Here is a 20,827-nt window from a genome sequence, read left to right as displayed (position 1 = left end):
ACTCTTTTTTTCTTTAAAAAAATAATTAATAATTTCAATCTGATTATTTATGAGAAAGTTAAAGCCATAAAGAGATTGATTAGATCTTTCTTTTATGGAGTTTTTCTTGTCAAAATTATTTGCTTTCTCAAATTGAAAGAAGCTAACTTTATCAAGTCATATGTTGGTGTTGGTTCATTTTAAGGTTAGGTATAGCAGTGGCCTCACTCTAGCAATTATATAAAGATGGCAATACCGGAAAACTCCCAATCTTCTTTTGTATATGCTTCCTATACCTAAATCAAATAGGATAATCATCAATGATCGGAGAAAGGAAGTGGGTAACAAAATGTTATTTTAACAATTTTGATAGCCAATGTAATTATTAAAGCACTAACTATAATCAATCAGAGTTTCCGTTCCAGGGTAAATTACATGTTTATAGCAAAAAGTTATTAGATCACTTTTAATTTGTCACTAAATAGCTATAAAATATAGATTTTAATAATATATTGATAAATTTCTTCAGCACAAGTAAATTATATGAATCGATACCAAATTTTATATTTTATAATATAAATATATCAAATTTTTGATTTATAATTAAATAGTTATTGATTTTAATTTTAATTTTAATATTAATAATAAGGCGTACTTTTTCAGTACAACTAGAAAATTAGCATTTAAAAAAGAATATATAAGCATTGTTGTACCTCAAATTAATTTACTCTTTTTTTTCTTATTTTTTTAATTGTACTGTGTTTGTAGGAAAAAAAAACTGTAACTTTACCTGAAAGCAAGAGGAAATAAAAAACAAAGAGAGTAAATTAGATTTAGGATTTATAATAATATTTAAATATTCAATTGTAGACTAGATTTAATGATATAAACTGTTATTTTACATGTGTTATTGATAATGTAAAATCAGAGAAGAAATATACTTTAAATATTTTTAATCATTAAAATTAAAGTTTTAGTAATTAATAAATTACAATTTCAAATTTAATATCTTTCTTGATGATCTTCTATGTAATTTACTCTCTAGTGTGCTGAAAATTCACCAGTAAAATTTGATATAATTTTATTATGAAGTGTAAAAGAATTTGATGTTACCCTTCCATTGAATTTATCAGAGTTGAATCTGCTGACGATTGATATCTCTAGCTAGCACTGAATTATTAAGGGTATCAAAGAAAGACAGATGCATACTTAATGTAGGATGCGTGCTAAGTGGAATTCTTTAATAGCTACTGAAGTAGCGGTGTTACTGCTATCTAAAAGAATAAACCAGTTTAATAGCATGCCATAATCTTATTAAACGCTAATGAGACCTTCATTTCCAATAGAAGCCAGTGCCTCTTGTCACGCCCCGCCTCGCAGCTAGCAAGGGAAGGCTGCATAACACGGCCATGTTGGATTTCAACACTGCCCGTGTTAATCAACACGCCCAAGGACACGCCCGTGTTGGTTGAATACAAATGCGAAGGACCTAGAAGCTTCGGGTAACACGGCCACAGTAGGTAACATGGCCAATTACCCCAGACCGTGTTTCCAACACGGCCAGGAACACGGCCATGTTGGCGGACAGGGGAAAAAATGCTATAAATACCCCTTCCTTGTACCATTTGTAAGAGGTGAAGAGATAGGAAGGAAGAGAGCTTGTAGAGAGAGAAAGTGTGCTCATTGTAAGTAGCTTTAGTGTGAATTAATCAATACAAGTATACACTTCCACAACTCTTGCGTCTCTTTGTGCCACTTTCGTGAATTTACTTCCGCTAGCGTATTTGCTATCATTCTGCCGGGTTTGGCAATCAAGGGTAGGCTGACTAGCTATCTTGACTTTCGGGGAAATCAAGCAAGCTAGGCCGCACGTGGGCAAAGTTTTGGAGATAAAATAAAACTCACGTGACAGTTGGTATCAGAGCAGGTTCGAGACAAAGCCAAGTTCGAGACAGAGCAGATTGGTATCACGCCACAGTTGGAAGTATAGCGCGGATAAATTCTTTGGGAGAATTCTTGCACGAGATAATGGCCAAGGTTGGTGAGCAATCTACTTCTACCGCTCCTCCTACTCCAAGGGAAGGAGGAAAGGATAGCGGAAAGGGCCGGAGGGATAAGTCCCGCGACGTGATTGGCGCGATGGAGGAAAGGCTAGTCAGGGTGGAGACTACCATGTCCGATTGGGGGGATAAAATTGAAGACATGGACCTACGCATCGAGAAGCTAGAGTCCAAGGGGGACGACGGAGAGCTTCGCGAGGAGATGCAAGGTGCCTTGAATGTTCTCGCCGACAATTTATCAAGGGACAATGAGGCTCTCAAGAAGTTGCTTGTCCAATGCCTAGAGAAGGTCGATAAGCTCGAGGTAGAGCTTAATTTGTGCAAGACCGCGTTGGCAAAGAGTGGGGGAGCGCAAGCAGCGACGGTCCACAAGGTCGATGCTCCTAAACCAAAAGCCTACGGTGGGGCGAGGAATGCGAGGGAGATCGACAACTTCCTGTGGAACTTGGAGGGATACTTTGAGGCAGTGGGCATCGTGGACGACACCACTAAGGTAAAGTCCGTATCTCTCTACTTGTGTGATATTGCTACCGTCTGGTGGAGACGGAGGTGCGAGGATGTGAAAAAGGGCCTCTGCACCATTAATACTTGGGAAGATTTTGTTCGAGAGCTTAAGAAGCAATTCTGTCCCGACAATGCCGAGAAGGAGGCGAGGTCAAAGCTTCAACGTCTCCAACATAGAGATGGTCATATTCGGGAATATGTGAAGGAATTCTCCGAATTGATGTTGGAGATTCCCGATTTGGGGGAGAAGGAAGCTTTTCATGCCTTCATTGATGGGTTATCTCGGTGGGCTCAGTTGGAGCTAGAAAGGCGAGGTGTGCAGGACCTTGCCACCGCGATGGCGGTTGCCGAGTCCTTGATAGAGTTGAAGAGGAAGGACTCGTTTAAACCAAAAGTAAAGAAATACGAAGGAGGTGACAAAGGTGGTGGAGATAGGGGAAAATCTTCCACCAAGGATGGCAAGGCTTCATACAAGGATAAGGGCAAGTGGAAGAAGGAAGACAGGCGTAGTTCTTCCCCGAGAAAGCTTGCCTGCTTCATATGCGACGGACCTCATCGGGCATATGATTGTCCAAAGCGAGGAAAGCTTGGAGCGCTAGTGATCACCGAAGAGGAAAGGCAAGAAGAAGAGCGAAGACTTGCTTCCCTTCGACTTCTCAATGCTATCCAAGCCAAAGTGGAGCAAAAGCCTCGTGGACTAATGTACGTGGAGACCAATATCGGAGGCAGGAGTATTCAAGCCATGGTGGACACTGGAGCTGACATGGTATACATGGCGAAAGAGGTGGCTGACTCTATTAAGCTGCCTTACAAGAAGGAAAAGGGCTTCATTAAAGGGGTGAACGCAAAGAGATTACCTATCATTGGCGTTGCGAGAGGAACTAACATCCGAATAGGCCAATGGCAAGGTAAGGTCGATATCACAATTGCTCCTATTGTTGATCAACGGTTTTATCTTGGTATGGACTTCCTCGACATGGTGAAGGCATTCTTGGTTCCTTACACCAACACCATGTGCATAATGGAGAATGGCCAACCTTGTGTTGTGCCGATAAAAAGGGAGTTAAGTCAAGATAAGATGGTGTCGGCCATACAGCTCTCAAAAGGGGTAAAAAGGAAGGAACCAACCTTCCTAGCAACCCCTAAAATGGAAGAAGGTACCCATGCTGGTGAGGCTACACTTACAAGCCCTATCCGAGGCGTACTAGATGAGTTTAGAGATGTTATGCCGCCAGAGCTGCCGAAGAAGCTTCCTCCACGCCGAGAAGTGGACCACGAGATTGAGCTGGAATCGGGAGCCAAACCACCCGCCTTTGCCCCCTACCGTATGGCGCCTCCTGAGCTGGAGGAATTAAGGAGGCAACTTAAGGAGCTGCTTGATGCAGGCTATATAAGGCCGTCCAAAGCTCCGTATGGTGCGCCGGTGTTGTTCCAGAAGAAGCATGATGGGTCCCTTCGGTTATGCATTGACTACCGAGCGCTGAACAAGATTACAATCAAGAATAAGTACCTGATTCCTAACATTGCGGACATCTTTGATCAACTTGGTGGTGCTAAGTAGTTTACCAAGTTGGATCTACGGTCCGGGTACTATCAGGTACGCATCTCCGAAGGACATAAGCCAAAGACGGCGTGCGTGACGAGATATGGATCGTACGAATTCCTTGTCGTGCCTTTTGGCCTTACAAATGCGCCGGCCACATTCTGCACGTTGATGAACAAGGTACTTGCTCCTTACCTTGATCAATTTGTTGTTGTTTATCTAGATGATATTGTTGTGTACAGCAACACGCTGGAGGAGCACGTAGAGCATTTAAGGCTAGTGTTCAAAGCCTTGCGGGTTAACGAGCTCTATGTTAAAAGGGAGAAATGCTTGTTTGCCCAACGAGAAGTGGCGTTCCTTGGGCATGTCGTTGGCAATGGGAAGTTGAGGATGGACGGTTCAAAGGTGAAGGCCATCCAGGAGTGGGAGCCGCCGGCCAAGGTGACGAAGTTGAGGTCTTTCCTTGGATTAGTAAACTACTACCGGAGGTTCATTAAGGGTTATTCTTCCATTGCCACTCCCTTAACGGATTTACTAAAGAAGGGTCGTGCCTAGGACTGGTCTATGAAGTGCCGAGAAGCCTTCGAAGGACTAAAGAAGGCGATTATGGAGGAGCCGGTCTTAGCACTCCCCGACTATACAAAGGCGTTCGAGATCCACACGGATGCTTCTGATTTTGCTATTGGTGGAGTACTTATGCAGGTGGGGCATCCGATAGCCTTTGAAAGCCGGAAATTGAATGACACCGAAAGGAGGTATACGGTGTAAGAAAAAGAGATGACCGCGATAGTCCATTGCTTGCGGACTTGGAGGCACGACTTGCTCGGGAGCAAGTTTGTTGTCAAAACCGACAACGTCGCCACTAGCTAATTTCAAACACAAAAGAAGCTCACACCAAAACAAGCTAGGTGGCAAGACTTCCTTGCGGAATTTGACTATGTCATGGAGTACAAGCCAGGAAGAGCAAACCTTGTTGCCGATGCCCTAAGCAGGAAGGGGGAGCTAGCCGAAATAAGCCGTCCTGCATGCAACTTGGCGGAGCGCATCAAGGAGGGGCTAAAGCATGATCCGATGGCCAAGAACTTCTTTGCTCTTATTCGAGAAGGTAAGACTCGAAGGTTTTGGCTGGAAGAAGACTTGCTTTACACAAAAAGAAGGAGATTATATGTGCCGCTCCATGATAATCTAAGGAAGGAAATTCTTAAAGAGTGCCACGACAGCAAGTGGGCAGGTCATCCCGGCATTCAATGAACAATGGCGCTTGTGGAGAATGCCTACTATTGGCCTCGCATGAGGGAGGATGTGGAGACCTATGTGAGGACTTGTCTTGTGTGCCAACAGGACAAGATGGAGCAACAAGCCCCGGGTGGTTTACTAGAGCCACTTTCTATTCCTGAGAGACCATGGGAGAGTGTCTCCATGGATTTTATTGTGGGGCTTCCTTTGTCAGAAGGATGTGCATGGATCTTTGTGGTGGTGGATCGGTTCTCTAAATACGGCATCTTCATTCCAGCTCCAAAGGCCGTCACCGCCGAAGAAGCTGCCCGCCTGTTTATGAAACATGTGGTAAAATATTGGGTTGTGCCAAAATCCATAGTGAGCGATCGGGACACTCGCTTCACGGGTCGGTTTTGGACGGAGTCATTTATTAGCACCGACCTCGTGTTCTCTACGAGTATGCACCCCCGGACGGATGGGCAAACAGAGAGGATCAATGCACTTCGGAACTTTATCCGAGGTACTACGTGAGTGCCAATCAACGAGATTGGGCGAAGTTGCTTGATGTTGCCCAATTCTCTTATAACTTGCAAAGGAGTGAGTCTACCGGCAAGAGTCCGTTTGAGATAGTTACGGGCCAACAACCCTACACGCCGAGCACTCTTGCCCTAGATCGGTCAAGCGGTCCACCCGCCTTTAAGCTTCGCGAAGGAATGGAAGGAGCAGCCGATGTCGCACGAGCCTACTTGGAAAAGGCATCTAAGCCGGATGAAGAAGTGGGGCGGACAGGAAGAGGAGACCAATGGAGTTTCAAGAAGGGATAAAGTGCTCGTCAAGCTATACCCTGCATGGGAAAGCCGACGGACTTCATTTGGGGGCTCCGAAGAAGGTATGATGGGCCTTTCCCCATTATTAAACGAGTGGGAAAGGTGGCGTACAAGGTTGAACTTCCCCAAGGCATCAAGATCCATCCTGTTTTCCACGTAAGCCTGTTGAAGCCCTACAAGGAGGATCATGATGACCCAAGCCGAGGCAAGTCTACGAGAGCTCCTTTGAATGTGCGGGCTCAGTATGACAAAGAAGTGGACTACATCATCTCCCACCGTAAGGTGCCACAGTCCAATCAACCTCCTATGACGGAGTTTCTAGTCAAGTGGAAGGGACTCCCCGAGAGTGAGGCAAGCTGGGAGCCAATTCGCGACTTGTGGCAATTTGAGGAGAAAATTAAAGCTTACGAGGAGCAGGCAACGGGGGCGTTGCCAGATTGAGTGGGGGAGAATGTCACGCCCCGCCTCGCAGCTAGCAAGGGAAGGCTGCATAACACGGCCGTGTTGGATTTCAACACTGCCCGTGTTGACCAACACTGCCCGTGTTAATCAACACGCCTAAGGACACGCCCGTGTTGGTTGAATACAAATGCGAAAGACCTAGAAGCTTTGGGTAACACGGCCACAGTAGGTAACACGGCCAATTACCCCAGACCGTGTTCCCAACACGGCCAGGAACACGACCATGTTGGCGGACAGGGGGAAAAATGCTATAAATACCCCTTCCTTGTACCATTTGTAAGAGGTGAAGAGATAGGAAGGAAGAGAGCTTGTAGAGAGAGAAAGTGTGCTCATTGTAAGTAGCTTTAGTGTGAATTAATCAATACAAGTATACACTTCCACAACTCTTGCGTCTCTTTGTGCCACTTTCATGAATTTACTTCCGCTAGCGTATTTGCTATCATTCTGCCGGGTTTGGCAATCAAGGGTAGGCTGACTAGCTATCTTGACTTTCGGGGAAATCAAGCAAGCTAGGCCGCACGTGGGCAAAGTTTTGGAGATAAAACAAAACTCACGTGACACTCTGCAATGCTTTCCTATTGCTTTCAACTTTAGGATGTAGGAATCAATTAATTAATTAATATCATTTATAAAGACACTAGATGTTGATCCCTTTGGATATTATCAATAACAAATCATCAATCTTTTACTTTGTTATTCAGTAGCTGTCAAATACTAAAAGTGGGCCAAAAGGAAAAAAAAGAAAAGATTTTAATAATTTGTTGCTTCACATGCCAAGGAAACTAATGAAGAAAAACATGAAGTTTTGATGGTATAAAAATTTATGCTGATTCCATTGATAAGGTAATTAGGAGCAGCAGAGCTAATTAAAATAAAGTATAATCATCATTAAGTTTTGTCGTATAAAATGTCAACCGGTCGACAGCATTAGATTTAGGAAACAGTCTCCATGCATAGCAGAAATATTTGGACAAATCGAAATTAAGATTAATACATTAATTTAATCAAATCATTAATTCTTGTTACCTATGTCATATGATTAGTCAGTATACAGAAACAAAAAAGCTATTATAGACATAGATGACAACCCAACTACCACCTTAAGAAAAATGGGATTTAAGATGTGAAAAAGGCTAAGCTAAATCTCCCCCTATATATATATATATATATATATATATAAATTTGTTGCTTAAGCATGCAGGTTTGTTGTGAGAGTGACTAATTAATAGAATAATCCATAATCAATCTCTGAGGCTAATCCACATGGAAGTTTCTTTTGAAAATTTACCCTATAGGAATTGGGTTAAAGGCTAAGAACTTCCTCATCTCTCTACCACTTGAGTCTTGACTAATATTTTGTTACGAAATGTAGCAACAAAAGAATCAACTGCACACTGCTTGATGCTTTACGTAATTGACTTTTACATTTTGATTGCAGGCAAGGAAACATGGCCAAGTTGTTTGGTAGAATTAACTTGTTATTCTTCTTTTCTTTTCTTTTTTTCACCACAAAGTTCCTTGCAGTGTTTGGTGATCTCAAGAAAAATGTGCTTTGAATTTGCAAGTCAATGGCAACAAAGAAGCAGTAGTTAATTTCCAGTTTGCTTAATCCTTTTGGCATTATATGCACTACTTGTATGAATAAAATTACCCTATCATTTAATCACTTTAATACTTTATTTTTAATTTAATCTAATAAATAATATAAATTTTATATTTATAACTTCTTAAACCGCTTCTAAATTTTAGTTATTAATCATTATAACACCTCTATTAAAAATATTTAACCGATCAAATAATTAAAGCTTAAAGATATATTTTTATATATCAAAAATTAGGTATACTTAATACCACATGTAATAGTGTTAAAACATTTAAATAGATGGTAATATCCTTTGACTATGATGTCAAAAATACAGATATTTTTTTAATGCATTGGGATACTTAATTTTTTCATTTTTTTTTTCTTAATAAATAGTGAGGTAGCATTAGTAATTTTTTGCTTCTAAATATCATTTTTGCTAATTCTCTATAAAATAATATGCAACCGATAGTTATAAACAGCCCCATATAATGTTCACAAGGAGAAAACAAAAGGAAAACAATGGGCCCTTATTTGAGATTTGGGTTAGCAAAGAGCTACTTATAATAATAAAGGTAAGCAGATTTGGTTGCCCTAGCAATCAAATGTGGTCCTGAGTTAGGCACACAAGGTAGAAACTGACCTTAGTACTTCGCTCTTCGATGTTTTTCCTAATCTGCCATTAAGCCATTCAAGTTTTGTCAGTCCATTGCATAGTAAAAGCTGCACAGATATTTTTGTAATGTACGTATCGATGATCTTGATCATCATCACCATGATCTTCATCACGACTGGGTCAAACAAAACATGAAGATCATTCCACATGCTACTTGTGGGTCATAGGTGATCACATAAGTAAGTTGTTACACAAGCGCACCATGTCTCTATAGCTTGAACGGATATATATATATATATATATATTGCTTCTTTGAAATTCAGTTCCCTAGCTGGACCCATTAATTCTTGAGCAGCAGCTAATAAGGTGATTTGGCCTTATATGGGTTCAGTATAGAATTTCTCTGCTGTAATAATAAAGTCCCCCGGCAAATCCCTTGTTTTTGCACCCTTTTGTGCATGAATATTGGTATAAGTCAGACCATTTATTCCCTAAAATTCTTTGGCTTACCCTAATCTTGAATCCTTTTTGGCATGACCGAAGCGGCCTTTAACTTTTGGGGGCTTTGGGAGCAGGGGTTTAAGTACTATATATATTTAACTTACCACTGTTATTTAAAGTACAATACACAATAAATGACTTATAGTGGTATTATATAGGGGTTCTAGGACTGTAAACTTGTGAGTTTCAACTCTAATTAGAGCAGAAATTCGTAGGTAAATCGCATATGCAAGTAGGATTATGAACTTTTTATTACAATTATGACACACTATATATTTTACAATATGTCATTTTTATATTAATTAATTCTTAGTCACAATTGGTCAGTACGTAGTATTTATATACAAATTTATGAAAAAGCCATATATAATAAAAATATACCGCATATTATAAATTATAGCAAGAAGTCCATAATCTTACATGTGAACATCATTAACTTAATTAGAGTACTGGAAGCTAAGAAATTATGTCTGCTGAGTGTTATCTTTTATATTTGCGTCAAAAGACAATCTTATCAATTAATAACCTTGACTGACATAATCTGCAAATAATAAGAAGAGATTATAACATATATGCACAAATTTCTGAAACAGCCTAAATATGCAAAGGGTACAACCAATGTGCCCACTTCAGGAGTCTGTCAAAAGACAAACCATAAAGGGTAGGAAACACAGCAAACTGCAACAAACTTTTACTTTTTATTGCCTCGCACTCGAAGTAATTGATATGGTCTCTTGTGCCAATGGATCAATCTTTTTCAGTCTTCCTTTCTTGCTTCCTTTTCACACATGATTCTTGATATATTCATATTCATTGAAGGTGGTCTTTTGGGTATGTAAATTATTTGATCATCTTTGAACACTTTTTCTAATTTCTATCTAAAGCATAATATTCCCTTCAGTCTCTTTCTTTTGGAGATCAACTGCACCATTTGTATATTTACCATTTCTAGTCGAACAAGAGCAAGAGCTAATAAATCGTTGGAAATATTTTATCTAAATGTTCATAGAGCAAAGATTATTTTCAGAATTTGTCCTTTTATTCAAGGGTCTACTTTTCTGTCTACACAATGTGTATATCGTGCGTTCGACCAGTTCATGTATCGTAGTCTTTATCTTCTCCAATTGCCTGTCCATTTCTTGCTCCTTTATTTTCTTTCTATACTCCTAACTTCTCTGTTCATTGTTAGAATAAAGTCTAGGTAGGTCAAAAAACAGCTTGCAAGAAAATTCTAAGCACATACAGTAGAAGCCATTATAGATAACGTACAAACATTTAATATATATGGTTCATAATGTTTCATTTGATTTAAATATATGCCTTCTTCTTTTCAGTTGCTCTAGCTAGCTAGGGTTTGAATTCTGCGTCTGATTTAAAAGTTGATGAAACCTGCACAACTAATTCACTGAGGTGCTGAAATGTTTAAAGATATTGACACATGATTTCTACAATGTGCACTAATAATAGAGGAGAGTACAATAGCTACAGGGAACTATATATATTTGGAGCATCACAGTTTAAAATTTTATATATAGTTCCACATTTTCATGATTTGACTGACATAATACTGTCGGCAATACATTGGACTTTACAATGATATAGGATTAATGCAACTTCAATTTAGTTGGATGGCAAACTATTATGTCACATCAGAAAACAGAAATTTTGAAAGAACATTATACATGTTGATGAAGATTTTCCTATCTGTTAATTGAGAATACTTCCGGGGATAGCAATCAGAAAATCTTCCAATCAGCCGGCATTGGTATCTAGCTAATTGGATAGAGCTGGAATACAATTATTTGCATCAGATATTGACTTTACACTGGGAGGATGAATCACAGTTATGTCCTGGTTAATAGCCAGAGTGACATTTCTATAAATAGCTAAAGTTTAAATGCATATCTGCTTGCTTATTTTTGGTAAGATATAGAACAAAATGATCTTTGATTATCTCTGCCTTTGGCTCTATTCCTGCATGCCTTAAGCCAAGACAACATGCACTGTCTTATTCAAGGCCGAGGATGGGAAAGAAATGCCAAGACAAATGCATTGTATATGGGATACGTAGTCAAAATATTTAGGTCACTTTTGTACTCATCATAAAATGTTGAGTATGGGAAACTAAATGTGAAATTATTTTATTTTATATTACATAATTCAATCGTCAACTCTGAACTATATGATGAATTTAATTTGACATTGGATTTATTTAAAGTCTTTTCTTATCATGTTAAATCATTGTGCATGCTTACTATATTTATTTTTTATATATACTTATGACTCAATTTCTAAGATCTTTTCCTCCTATTAACATTGCCATGTTTGTTGTTGACAATTGAACTCAGGAAGTGTTTGATTTCATTACGGAATTAACAACTGTATCGACTGTCCAAAGTACAAGTAATTGATAATTTAATTAAATCATGTATTAAGATTCAAATTTCAACATAGAATTTCTCTTAAATATTAGAAATGAAAAGAAGAATTATCTTTTCTTTTGTTAATTTTTTTTAAATATCTTAGCTCATTTATTACTATTACAAGTTGTAGACGATGAAGACACGTTTTCTCTAAATAAATATACTAGTCAATTAAATTGCATTGACCGTTATTACTTTGTGATTCGATTATGATTTTTTAATTATACTAAAATCAATTGATGAGTCATTTAGTTTCGGAAAAAAGATAGTGCAATAATAAGAATAAGAGCAAGTGATTTTCATTCTTAGTGTTTGATTCATAAAAATTATTCTGTTATCAATGAGAAATAATCATTCCTCATTCTCTTTTAAGATGAACAAAGGATATTTTTTTAGACTTAGCTAAGGGTTCCAATCCCCCATGAATGAGACCAGAATTGTTGGTTCATGGTTCACTTAAAGGATGAACAATGCACTGATCAATTCATAGATGGTTTAATTCACGGCTAGAAATCAAACGCTTAAGAAGCAAATCAACTATAACAACTAGAAACCAAATTATACGACGTCTTTAGGTAAATTTGACTTTGAATTGAAGCAACTCTAAATTAAATGTGCTAAATTTAGAAAAAAGAATTCAGGATAAAATGGCCTTTTAGAAATTTCTTGAATCCACAAAAAAAAAAAAAAAAAAAACCCTAAAACTAGTGAATCTCTCATATAATTTAGTATTAGAGTGTTGTAATTGACTAGACTCAATTTTAAGATTTGATTGAGTCGATTTTGAGTTGGTTCTGGTTCAATCGAATCTTTAGCCTGGTCTAAATCTTATATTATAATTTGAAAAAGTTAATTACATCAAAGTGGTTAACTATATTAATATTATTCAATTCTTTTTACCATATTGATTGTTTTTAAAAAGATGTTACTGATTATAATTCTTAGAAAGACAATTAAGACAATTTATTTTCAAAAATATAAAACTATCAGTGAAAAGTTTTGAAATAGAGTTATTACAAATTGGTAGCAGTTGAGCATTCTAAAAATGAAAATCATGAGGTTTTGCTACAAATGCTAAAAATTATAATTGTTTTCAAATTAGGATATATATATATCATGAGGTTGATCCGTTAATGCTGTGAAAACATTTCATTTTAGCCTCTATGTCAAGAAACTTATCCCTATAGTCAATAACACTTTAATAATATCAACTCTTTTTGACACTAAATATTATCAAGAAAGCCTATAAACTCTAATACCAAGTTTGCATGCTAATTTAAGTGTAAGTTTTTATTGATTATTGATCCAAACTAGAAAACACCGATTCATATGTAAATTATGGTTCCAGGCGTGGTATTTAAGAAACCCGATCAAGTTAGTATTTGGTGAAGACAAATTATATAAGTACTAAAGGGTTGTAATAGCGTTTCCTTTCTACTGTTGTGCATTACCCACATTTATAGATGTGGAAGTAGAGTAGTTTACTTAGAATATATCTCCTTCCTTATAAGAGATAAGACTTATCACCTAGTAGAGTTTCCATCAATCATTAAATAACAACGATATCAACAACTCGTCTATGCTTATAGCAAACTAAGTTGTGTTGGAGTGAACTTTTAACTCTTGAGATCAACTCTAAATACGATTGATCTATAGATCATGAAAAAGATTAGAATATGGAGAGTCCTGTTAAAACGATCAGAATATGGCGAACCCATACTTGCACGGGGTGATCTTTTCATGCGAGTTCGTCTCAATTATTTTATTTATATTATTTTTAAAAGTAACAAAAATAAATGTTAAATGAGACCTAGAAGGAGACTAGCAACATCCACATTAATTTAACAAGTAGCTTTTGACAAACACAAAGATGGAATTGGATGGATAGTTGGTATATATAAAAGTATTAAAGCATTCATCGATCACATGGCTAGAATTTCTTGTTTAGGCCGACCAGATAATCTCCTCACGTGTAGATTCAGACAGAAGATTATAAAAGATGATATGTGCATTAAACAAATTTTATATTACTTAAAATGTAGTTATGCCTAAATCAATAAAATTAGTTAGGTCTAACTTTATTACAAGGGAAAAAGAAAAAGCAATTGTGATTGATATTTTCATTAAAGCAATGATTAAAATGTAAGCCAAAGTAAACCATGAGGTGGGTCGTCATTCATGCATAAACGATCCTTGGGTCAAAATAATGTTTGTCAAACAATAAGAACATTTCATGTGAACCTTAGCTATTTCTTTGGTAATCTTGCCTTAGCCTTACTGCCCTATATTCTATGTGAATAGGTTATTTTCATCATATTACTTGAAGCCATTTTCATTTGCCAAAAATCTAAAATTGTAGGCACAACTAAATTTATGGTCACCGAATTCATTATTAATCTTCAATTTGTTTTCGTAGAATTACTCAATTTTCAGTTTCTGTTTTAATAAAATCACTAACAGTACTAGACTTTGATGGAACTTTAGACATAATGACAGATTAGATATGTTCTAATAGGCCTAATGGTCTCCCATAGCGCCCAGTTTCCATATCAAAATGATTAATAAAAATACATATAATATTAGTTCTATAGTTCAGTCTTGGATAATATCGAATGATTCGGTTTTGGAGTGAGAATATTATATTATTTTAAATATTTTTTAAATAATTTTAATTATGGAATTTTTGGTTCCAATTATCTTTAAAAAGAAAAAACAGCAAGAAAAACAATCCATCCTGTAATCTAGACTAGACTTGAAACTTTAATGAGTCCAATTATCAATCGAGCCCTTCGTTGAGTTTGGAAGAAGTACAAAGTGGAAGGCCCTTCAAATGTGGTCCATGACATATGCATATCCAGCAATTACTTTTTGGTAGAAATGCTTGGGCTAGGCTCAAAACTAAAGTTAGCCACCTCAAATTGCAATATGTCCATTATAAATATTTTGAACCGCATGTCCAATATTATTTGTGAGAATCAAGATATAAGGAAATGATAATTATTTGGAGTTTAATCACACTTTATAGAGATCAAAATTGGACCGTCGGTCCACCACAACGTGTAATGCCCTTTGGGCCCTTCTACTTACTAAATGATTTGACTGATTGAGCAAATGGAAAATGGCGCAAATTTAGCTGATGCTCAAGCTTCAAGTTTCTATTAGTGCTTCCTATTTAACATAAGCAGAAGTTGTTTCCGGGAGTTGAGCATTTACTTCTTTTCTCAGTCCTTTTCTTGATCCTTATCTGCTTAGGCAAGTTTTTTTGAAGAATATTCTCCATTATGTAAATAATAACTTTTCCCAAGCTCAACCCTTTTTTTTTTTCTTAAGAAAAAAAAAGTAAAGAAAAGAGATATTCGCACTAATTAGCTTAGCTTTAACGGAAGCCTTGAATTTAAGTACTAGTTGGAGCCTAATCAGGCAATTAAAAATATTAATTGTGAAATAATTATGATCAATAATGAAGGGTTAATGCCAATTTTATAATCAGCAGTGGGCTAACAGTTCAGCAGATGGGAATTTTACGAAGGGACGCATTTGTTAGTAAAGAGTAAGAATTGTAAAGGCAGAATATGATCACTTGCACTAAACGCCAATAAATGGGTTTTTAAATCTTGAAAGGACACTCTACTTTAGTTAATTGGAATTATTGCATAAGCATACACTAAAATTAGTATCTTTTATTTCATGAGTGTTCACATCTAACATATTACATAGATGATATATTAATATTAGAAAAAGGGAATATTAGGAAAAAAAAAAAATTATAAAGGAAAGAGAAAAAGAAAAATTTGCATAATTACAAGCTAAGATTCAAGTCAAGCTTATGCAAATCTGAAGCTGCTTGTTCTCTATCCACACGAAAGCTTCCTGGCCAGACGAAGTCCATTGCTTCTTCAAGCATAAATGGTGTCCATGCTAAGCCAAAACCTGTGTTTGCGTTGCTGAATCGAGCTACTGAATTAGACCCATCTCTGCTAGGTTTGTGTACAAGCGAATGAGCTTGAACGCCGAGCGATCTAACTGATAAAGGATTGAAAGGGAACCCTACAGGACTTGCCATCATCATTCTATGAGATTGGAACCTCTTAGCAGCTCCTCTTTCTCTCTTGTGTGCATTTTGGTGACCGCCTAATGCTTGTGAGCTATAAAATTTTCTCATGCAAAAATTGCATGAGAACACCTTCTTGGTACTGGCAGCAGCAGCAGAAGTAGCCGGTTTCGATGATGATGATTCAGGCTCACAGTCCCCAGTCGCAGTGCTGACAGGATCACGTCTGCTAAGTCCTAGACTTAACCATTCTTTTATGTTATCATCTACATCACTTCCTCTGTGATCGATGTTGGTAGGTTTTGATTCAGCATCGTGACTATTGAGTGAGGATATCTCTGCTGTTTCTTGTTCTTCCCTTTGAAAGGTCATGGCACAGCTGAACTTTGAAGTTGCAAGACAAAAGTAATTTATGGGAACTTTGTGATATAGTGGGTAAAGGGTATTGTTGGTGCCTGGTACTCTTATATAAATAAGAGAGTGAAAGAAAAGAGGGGAAGTTAATGGACAAGAAGAGAGGTGTGAGAAAGCAAAATGATAATGGAAGAGGATACTATTAATTTTTATTATTTATTTTGTATTCTGGGTAATATAATAAATTTTATATGGGGATCCCACATCAATGGATGCTTACTTATTTAAAGGGGGCAAATGCTTATGTCAACTAATAGAGTTTGGTTTGTATCAAAGCTTAGGATCCCTGACTCATCGTTTTCAACTTTTTTATCATCTCTTGCACCATTATGAAACATGATCCTCTTGACACTGATATAAAACAGAAGCTTAATTGTCTATAATGTTATCACTTGTCAAATCATGATTTATATTTCCATGTCTCTTTGTTCTATTGTTGATTCTTTAATGTGATATTTCGGTTTTAAGAATTTAGGAAATTTTCATTTATAGACCATTACATTTGATGATCTAAATAAATTTTGCCAATAATTCTTAGAAGGTACTCTGTTTATTGTTAAATCTGTTCTTAATTTCTAGATTTAGGTATTATAAATGCTGTATATTTTTCAGTGTCCTAGAATCTATTCCAATTCAATGAGATCTCCTTTTCTTTAATAATCTAAATGAAATTATTTTATGTACAGTGATTTGATTAGTAATGAATGGAACATGCTGCTGTGCCAATTGCCGTATCCTGTGGCTTTCAACCGCCCAGCCAGGCATGACCCTCCAAACTTGGACCACTGCTTTTGAATGTCATTGTGCTTTGAAGAGAAAAAGCAAAACATATTAGTGTCGCAGAAGATTAGGTTTATTCAATAGAGAGGCCAATATGAACGACTGGCTAAGTTTGGCCTGCCCTAGAAAGCTGATATGATATCTATGATAATAGTTATAAATAAGTCTATTAAAAACGAGGCTAAGTACAGATTGAAGCATAAGTGGACAGTGTTGTCAGAGACATGGGCAGGCATAACTTTCTCAACTCTTATCTCCTGTACTTTCCACATCCTGTGTTACCAACAGCAGTAGTAATAAAGGTAGTGTCAAGACAGGGCATTTACTTTTTCAGCTGTGGACTACTACTAGCATAGCATCCAAACAAGAAAGTTGGTCAAATGTTAAACTTCCTTAGAAGAAGAAGAAGAAGATAATGAAGTGGGGATCCCATTATTATTATTATTATTATTATTATTATTATTATTATTATTAACCTTATTTCATTATTAAATAAACAAAACCCACTATTTTAAGGGCTGGAGGGACCCAACAAAGTGATAATAATGGGGATAAAAAAACAACAGAATGGAGAGAGGTGGGTTGTCCATTTCTAATTGGGTTTTGATCCAAAAATCAAAGAAGATCTATGTGGGTGTCTCCATGTAGTGGGCAGTGTATATGTACAGTAGGAGGAGAGCATTCAGAACCACTTGTGCTTATTCTCAGAATCTTTGCTGTTCTAATAATTAAGTATATAAAATGTGAAAGAAAAAAAAAAAAAAAAGAAACCCAATAGATGCTGAAAGTTCTTTATATATATATATATATGATTCATATTATCTCTTCCCACCAGCTTGCCCACGGAGTTGTGTAATGAAAGTGGCTTTGATGATGCTGAAGGTTCTTTGAGATAAAATAATTGTGGTGTTGGAATGCTGAGTCGGATCTTGAACAATTAGACTTGTCTTATCAAACAGTATCAAAGTATAAGCCAAATTAGTAGGAATCGTAATTGTTTAGTGGAAATTATTTTTCAGTTTTTCTGTATTGGATGCATTTCCAGAAACTAATGAATTCAGTTTACGTGTGATTGAAACTTATTAAAAAATTTAATTTATTCAAAAAATAATAATAATAATAAAATTAATATTATAAATATATTAAATTTATTAATATTAAATTTATTTAAAAATAATATAAAATTTATTAAAATTTAATTTATCTATAATTAATTTTTACAAATTTAATTATATAGAATAATTCAAAATACATAAATTTTTAATTTCTACATAATTTTTATAAATTTTAACTAATTATATCACTAGATAATTATTTTAATTAAAGAAAAAAATTGAAGTATTACAATTACTTTTGGTGATTTTGAATTTTCGTTGATCATTAATAATTACGCCAACCATTGGCTCTCTCTCTACTTATAGAATTCTTCTAAAAAAAATATTTATCATTTAAGAATAAAATTCTATAAATATATATCATTCAATACTTTGAAAAATAAATAAATAATTCTTGGTCTTATTGCTTTAGTTAAGGAACTTGGAGGGCGGAAGCCGAAAGATGAAGCTCCTCCGACCCTTTTATAAATCCCTTGATACAAAATATCACTAACAAAATAACATATTTAAAAGTTTATTTACAATAAAATTGCCATGTATCTAAAAGCATGTAAGGGTCTTTTTTAAGTTAAAAAGAAAATTTTAAATTTGATTTTTAAATATGCAGCTGTATAAAATTTTTAAAATAATATTTTACCACTCTTAAGATTGTAATACATTAAAAATATAGAATTGTGATATTAAAATCTTGGGTAGTTTACATTTTAATAACAAATTAAGATACACAAAAAAATTATGATTTATTTCCGAAAATGAATTATTAAAGAGATATCTACTTAAAAAAAACTATTTATCTAAATTTATATATAGAAGCCGGGAAATTCAAATTTTATAATGATTGGTAACTCAATTTCATGAAAATGCTAGGCAGCCTATTGTCTGGCAAAATATGTACAGCAAAATAACAGTCATCATCAACCTACTTTTCCAATATATAATCAATAATTTTTTTTCTATATGTTATGTTTTAATTTTTTCAAATAATTAAGTTAATATCACATATTATTTTTTAAAATTTTTTTAATAATTAAGTGATATCTTCCATGACCAAGTACGCATGTATCTTTGGTCAGGAAAGTAACTTGCTTTCTATTTCCAAAATTTCTTCTCTTTTCCCCGAGAAGGAACAAGAATGCACAAAAAGACCAACATACAGGGAAAAAGTCCATATGCTTTTAAACTGGAGAAGGAATAATATGGAACTTGATCGGCTAACATGAACCTTCCAAGAGCTATCACCTTATCAAGGCATCAGGATTAAAGCATATGTTGATAAAGATCAAAACAAGAAGCGATTACGGATGCCTGCCATGAAAGTGCCGACTCTGAGAGGACATAAGGATTTTATGCCTTTACCCATCATAGGCAAAAAGGTGGGAAAGAAGATCATATGCTTCTCAAGTTGCTCTTCAGTGAGCTAAGATGATGCAAACCCATCATTTCCTGAACACTAATAATGCACAACTTTAAAAAAAGCTTGGCCCAAAAGCAGTTTTTAAGTTATATGGCTCTTATTGTGGTGTTCGACTAAGAAAGAAAACCTCCGATACGATCTTGGCTGCATTATTCTGACATATTCTTCGTGATGCTTCTGTTGAATTGATTGTTTGTTGCAGGAGAATATTGAGAGTTGCACGTGAGTTTTATCGCCACGAAAAATAACCCAACAGTATCGCTGTTCTTGTCGTCCTTGTGGCCATGGATCTGGTTCCTTACAGGGACATTCTCCGGAGTATGCTCTTCTGCTGCTGTTTCTGTAAAAGGGACGGAAAAGGGGTTTTTAGGTTTGATCAATACACAATAATAGGCGTGTAAAGCGAATGTTTCGATGCAGTAACAGAATTAGCAGATGCTATACTAATTATTGGACCCAACTATATGTCAAGTATACCGGTAAATGAGCCTCCGTTTAGTCCTTATACATGAATTGTCTTTTAGATGTGAAAAAACTAAAAAAAGAAACATCTGAAATTGCATTCCTATGTTACAAAGAACAAACCCTTTGTCAAGGTTTATATCCTTGAGCTAAATAGAATATGTTAGAATCAGCTTATATGACAATCAAAGGCATCTTTTTTTTGATATTCCAAAACTGAGAGGCCTAAGATGAACAGGAAATTCTTTGCTTCCTAATTCCCAACTATGCAGAATAGGATTCAGCCAGGGAAGCCTGTGGTTATGGTAAGAACTGCAGACAAACAAATATCAAGGTTCAAGCAATGTGGGGTACAGTGCCTGGAATAGTATTAACACCAGCATGTGCATAAGCATATAGCACTTTTATGTGCATTTGCATAAAGGTTGAACACCATATTCTGCCAATTCCAAATGTAATGGCACGTCTTACACTGACATGGCTTACTGTATTCAGAAAGCAACTTCAATCTGACTCTCACAAATTCAATCAGTTTTAATAATTAAAAAAAGCCAATTCCAACCAAAGACCTACTGTAGAACCTAGAGAAACTAGCAAAGCATTGGATTACAAATGAATAATTCTGAAACTATATATGTAAAGGTGTAATCATGCTATGGTCGGCTAGGGGTTAAATACAGTTGGTCCTACTGATAATACGTCTCCTAGGACCAATCAGTTGCCATTCAAGTGCCCAAAGATAGACTTCATGAAGCAATATTTTTTTCTATGATATTCTACTTTCCTGAAGGACTGTTCAGCCATTGATTATTAGCTTGACCAGTAAAGAGCAAGATAGAAAGAAAAACAAGTCAACACATAATGAAATGTGACATT

General features: G+C 36.0%; 1 protein-coding gene and 1 pseudogene across 1 annotated transcript; one reads left to right on the top strand and one right to left on the bottom strand.

Annotated features, from left to right (window-relative positions):
- Positions 1 to 1,870: 1,870 nt before the first annotated feature.
- LOC107261709 lies at positions 1,871 to 5,337 on the top strand (annotated as a pseudogene).
- A 10,038-nt stretch (positions 5,338 to 15,375) lies between these two features.
- On the bottom strand, positions 15,376 to 16,476 carry LOC8285612 (zinc finger protein 7). The gene has a single exon (XM_002524900.4). The coding sequence runs from the start codon at positions 16,136 to 16,138 to the stop codon at positions 15,515 to 15,517; it is 624 nt and encodes a 207-aa protein (XP_002524946.1). The 5' UTR covers positions 16,139 to 16,476; the 3' UTR covers positions 15,376 to 15,514.
- Between the last annotated feature and the right edge of the window lie 4,351 nt (positions 16,477 to 20,827).

Source organism: Ricinus communis, chromosome 7, assembly GCF_019578655.1.
Source record: "Ricinus communis isolate WT05 ecotype wild-type chromosome 7, ASM1957865v1, whole genome shotgun sequence".
Taxonomy (NCBI): Eukaryota; Viridiplantae; Streptophyta; class Magnoliopsida; order Malpighiales; family Euphorbiaceae; genus Ricinus; species Ricinus communis.
The sequence above is the reverse complement of the archived record's forward strand: the minus strand, read 5'-3'. Positions and strand labels throughout refer to the sequence as shown.

What these genes read in the sequence shown, in the direction of transcription:
- LOC8285612 (XM_002524900.4), bottom strand. Translation starts at nt 16,138, where the DNA reads ATGACCTTTCAAAGGGAAGAACAAGAAACAGCAGAGATATCCTCACTC.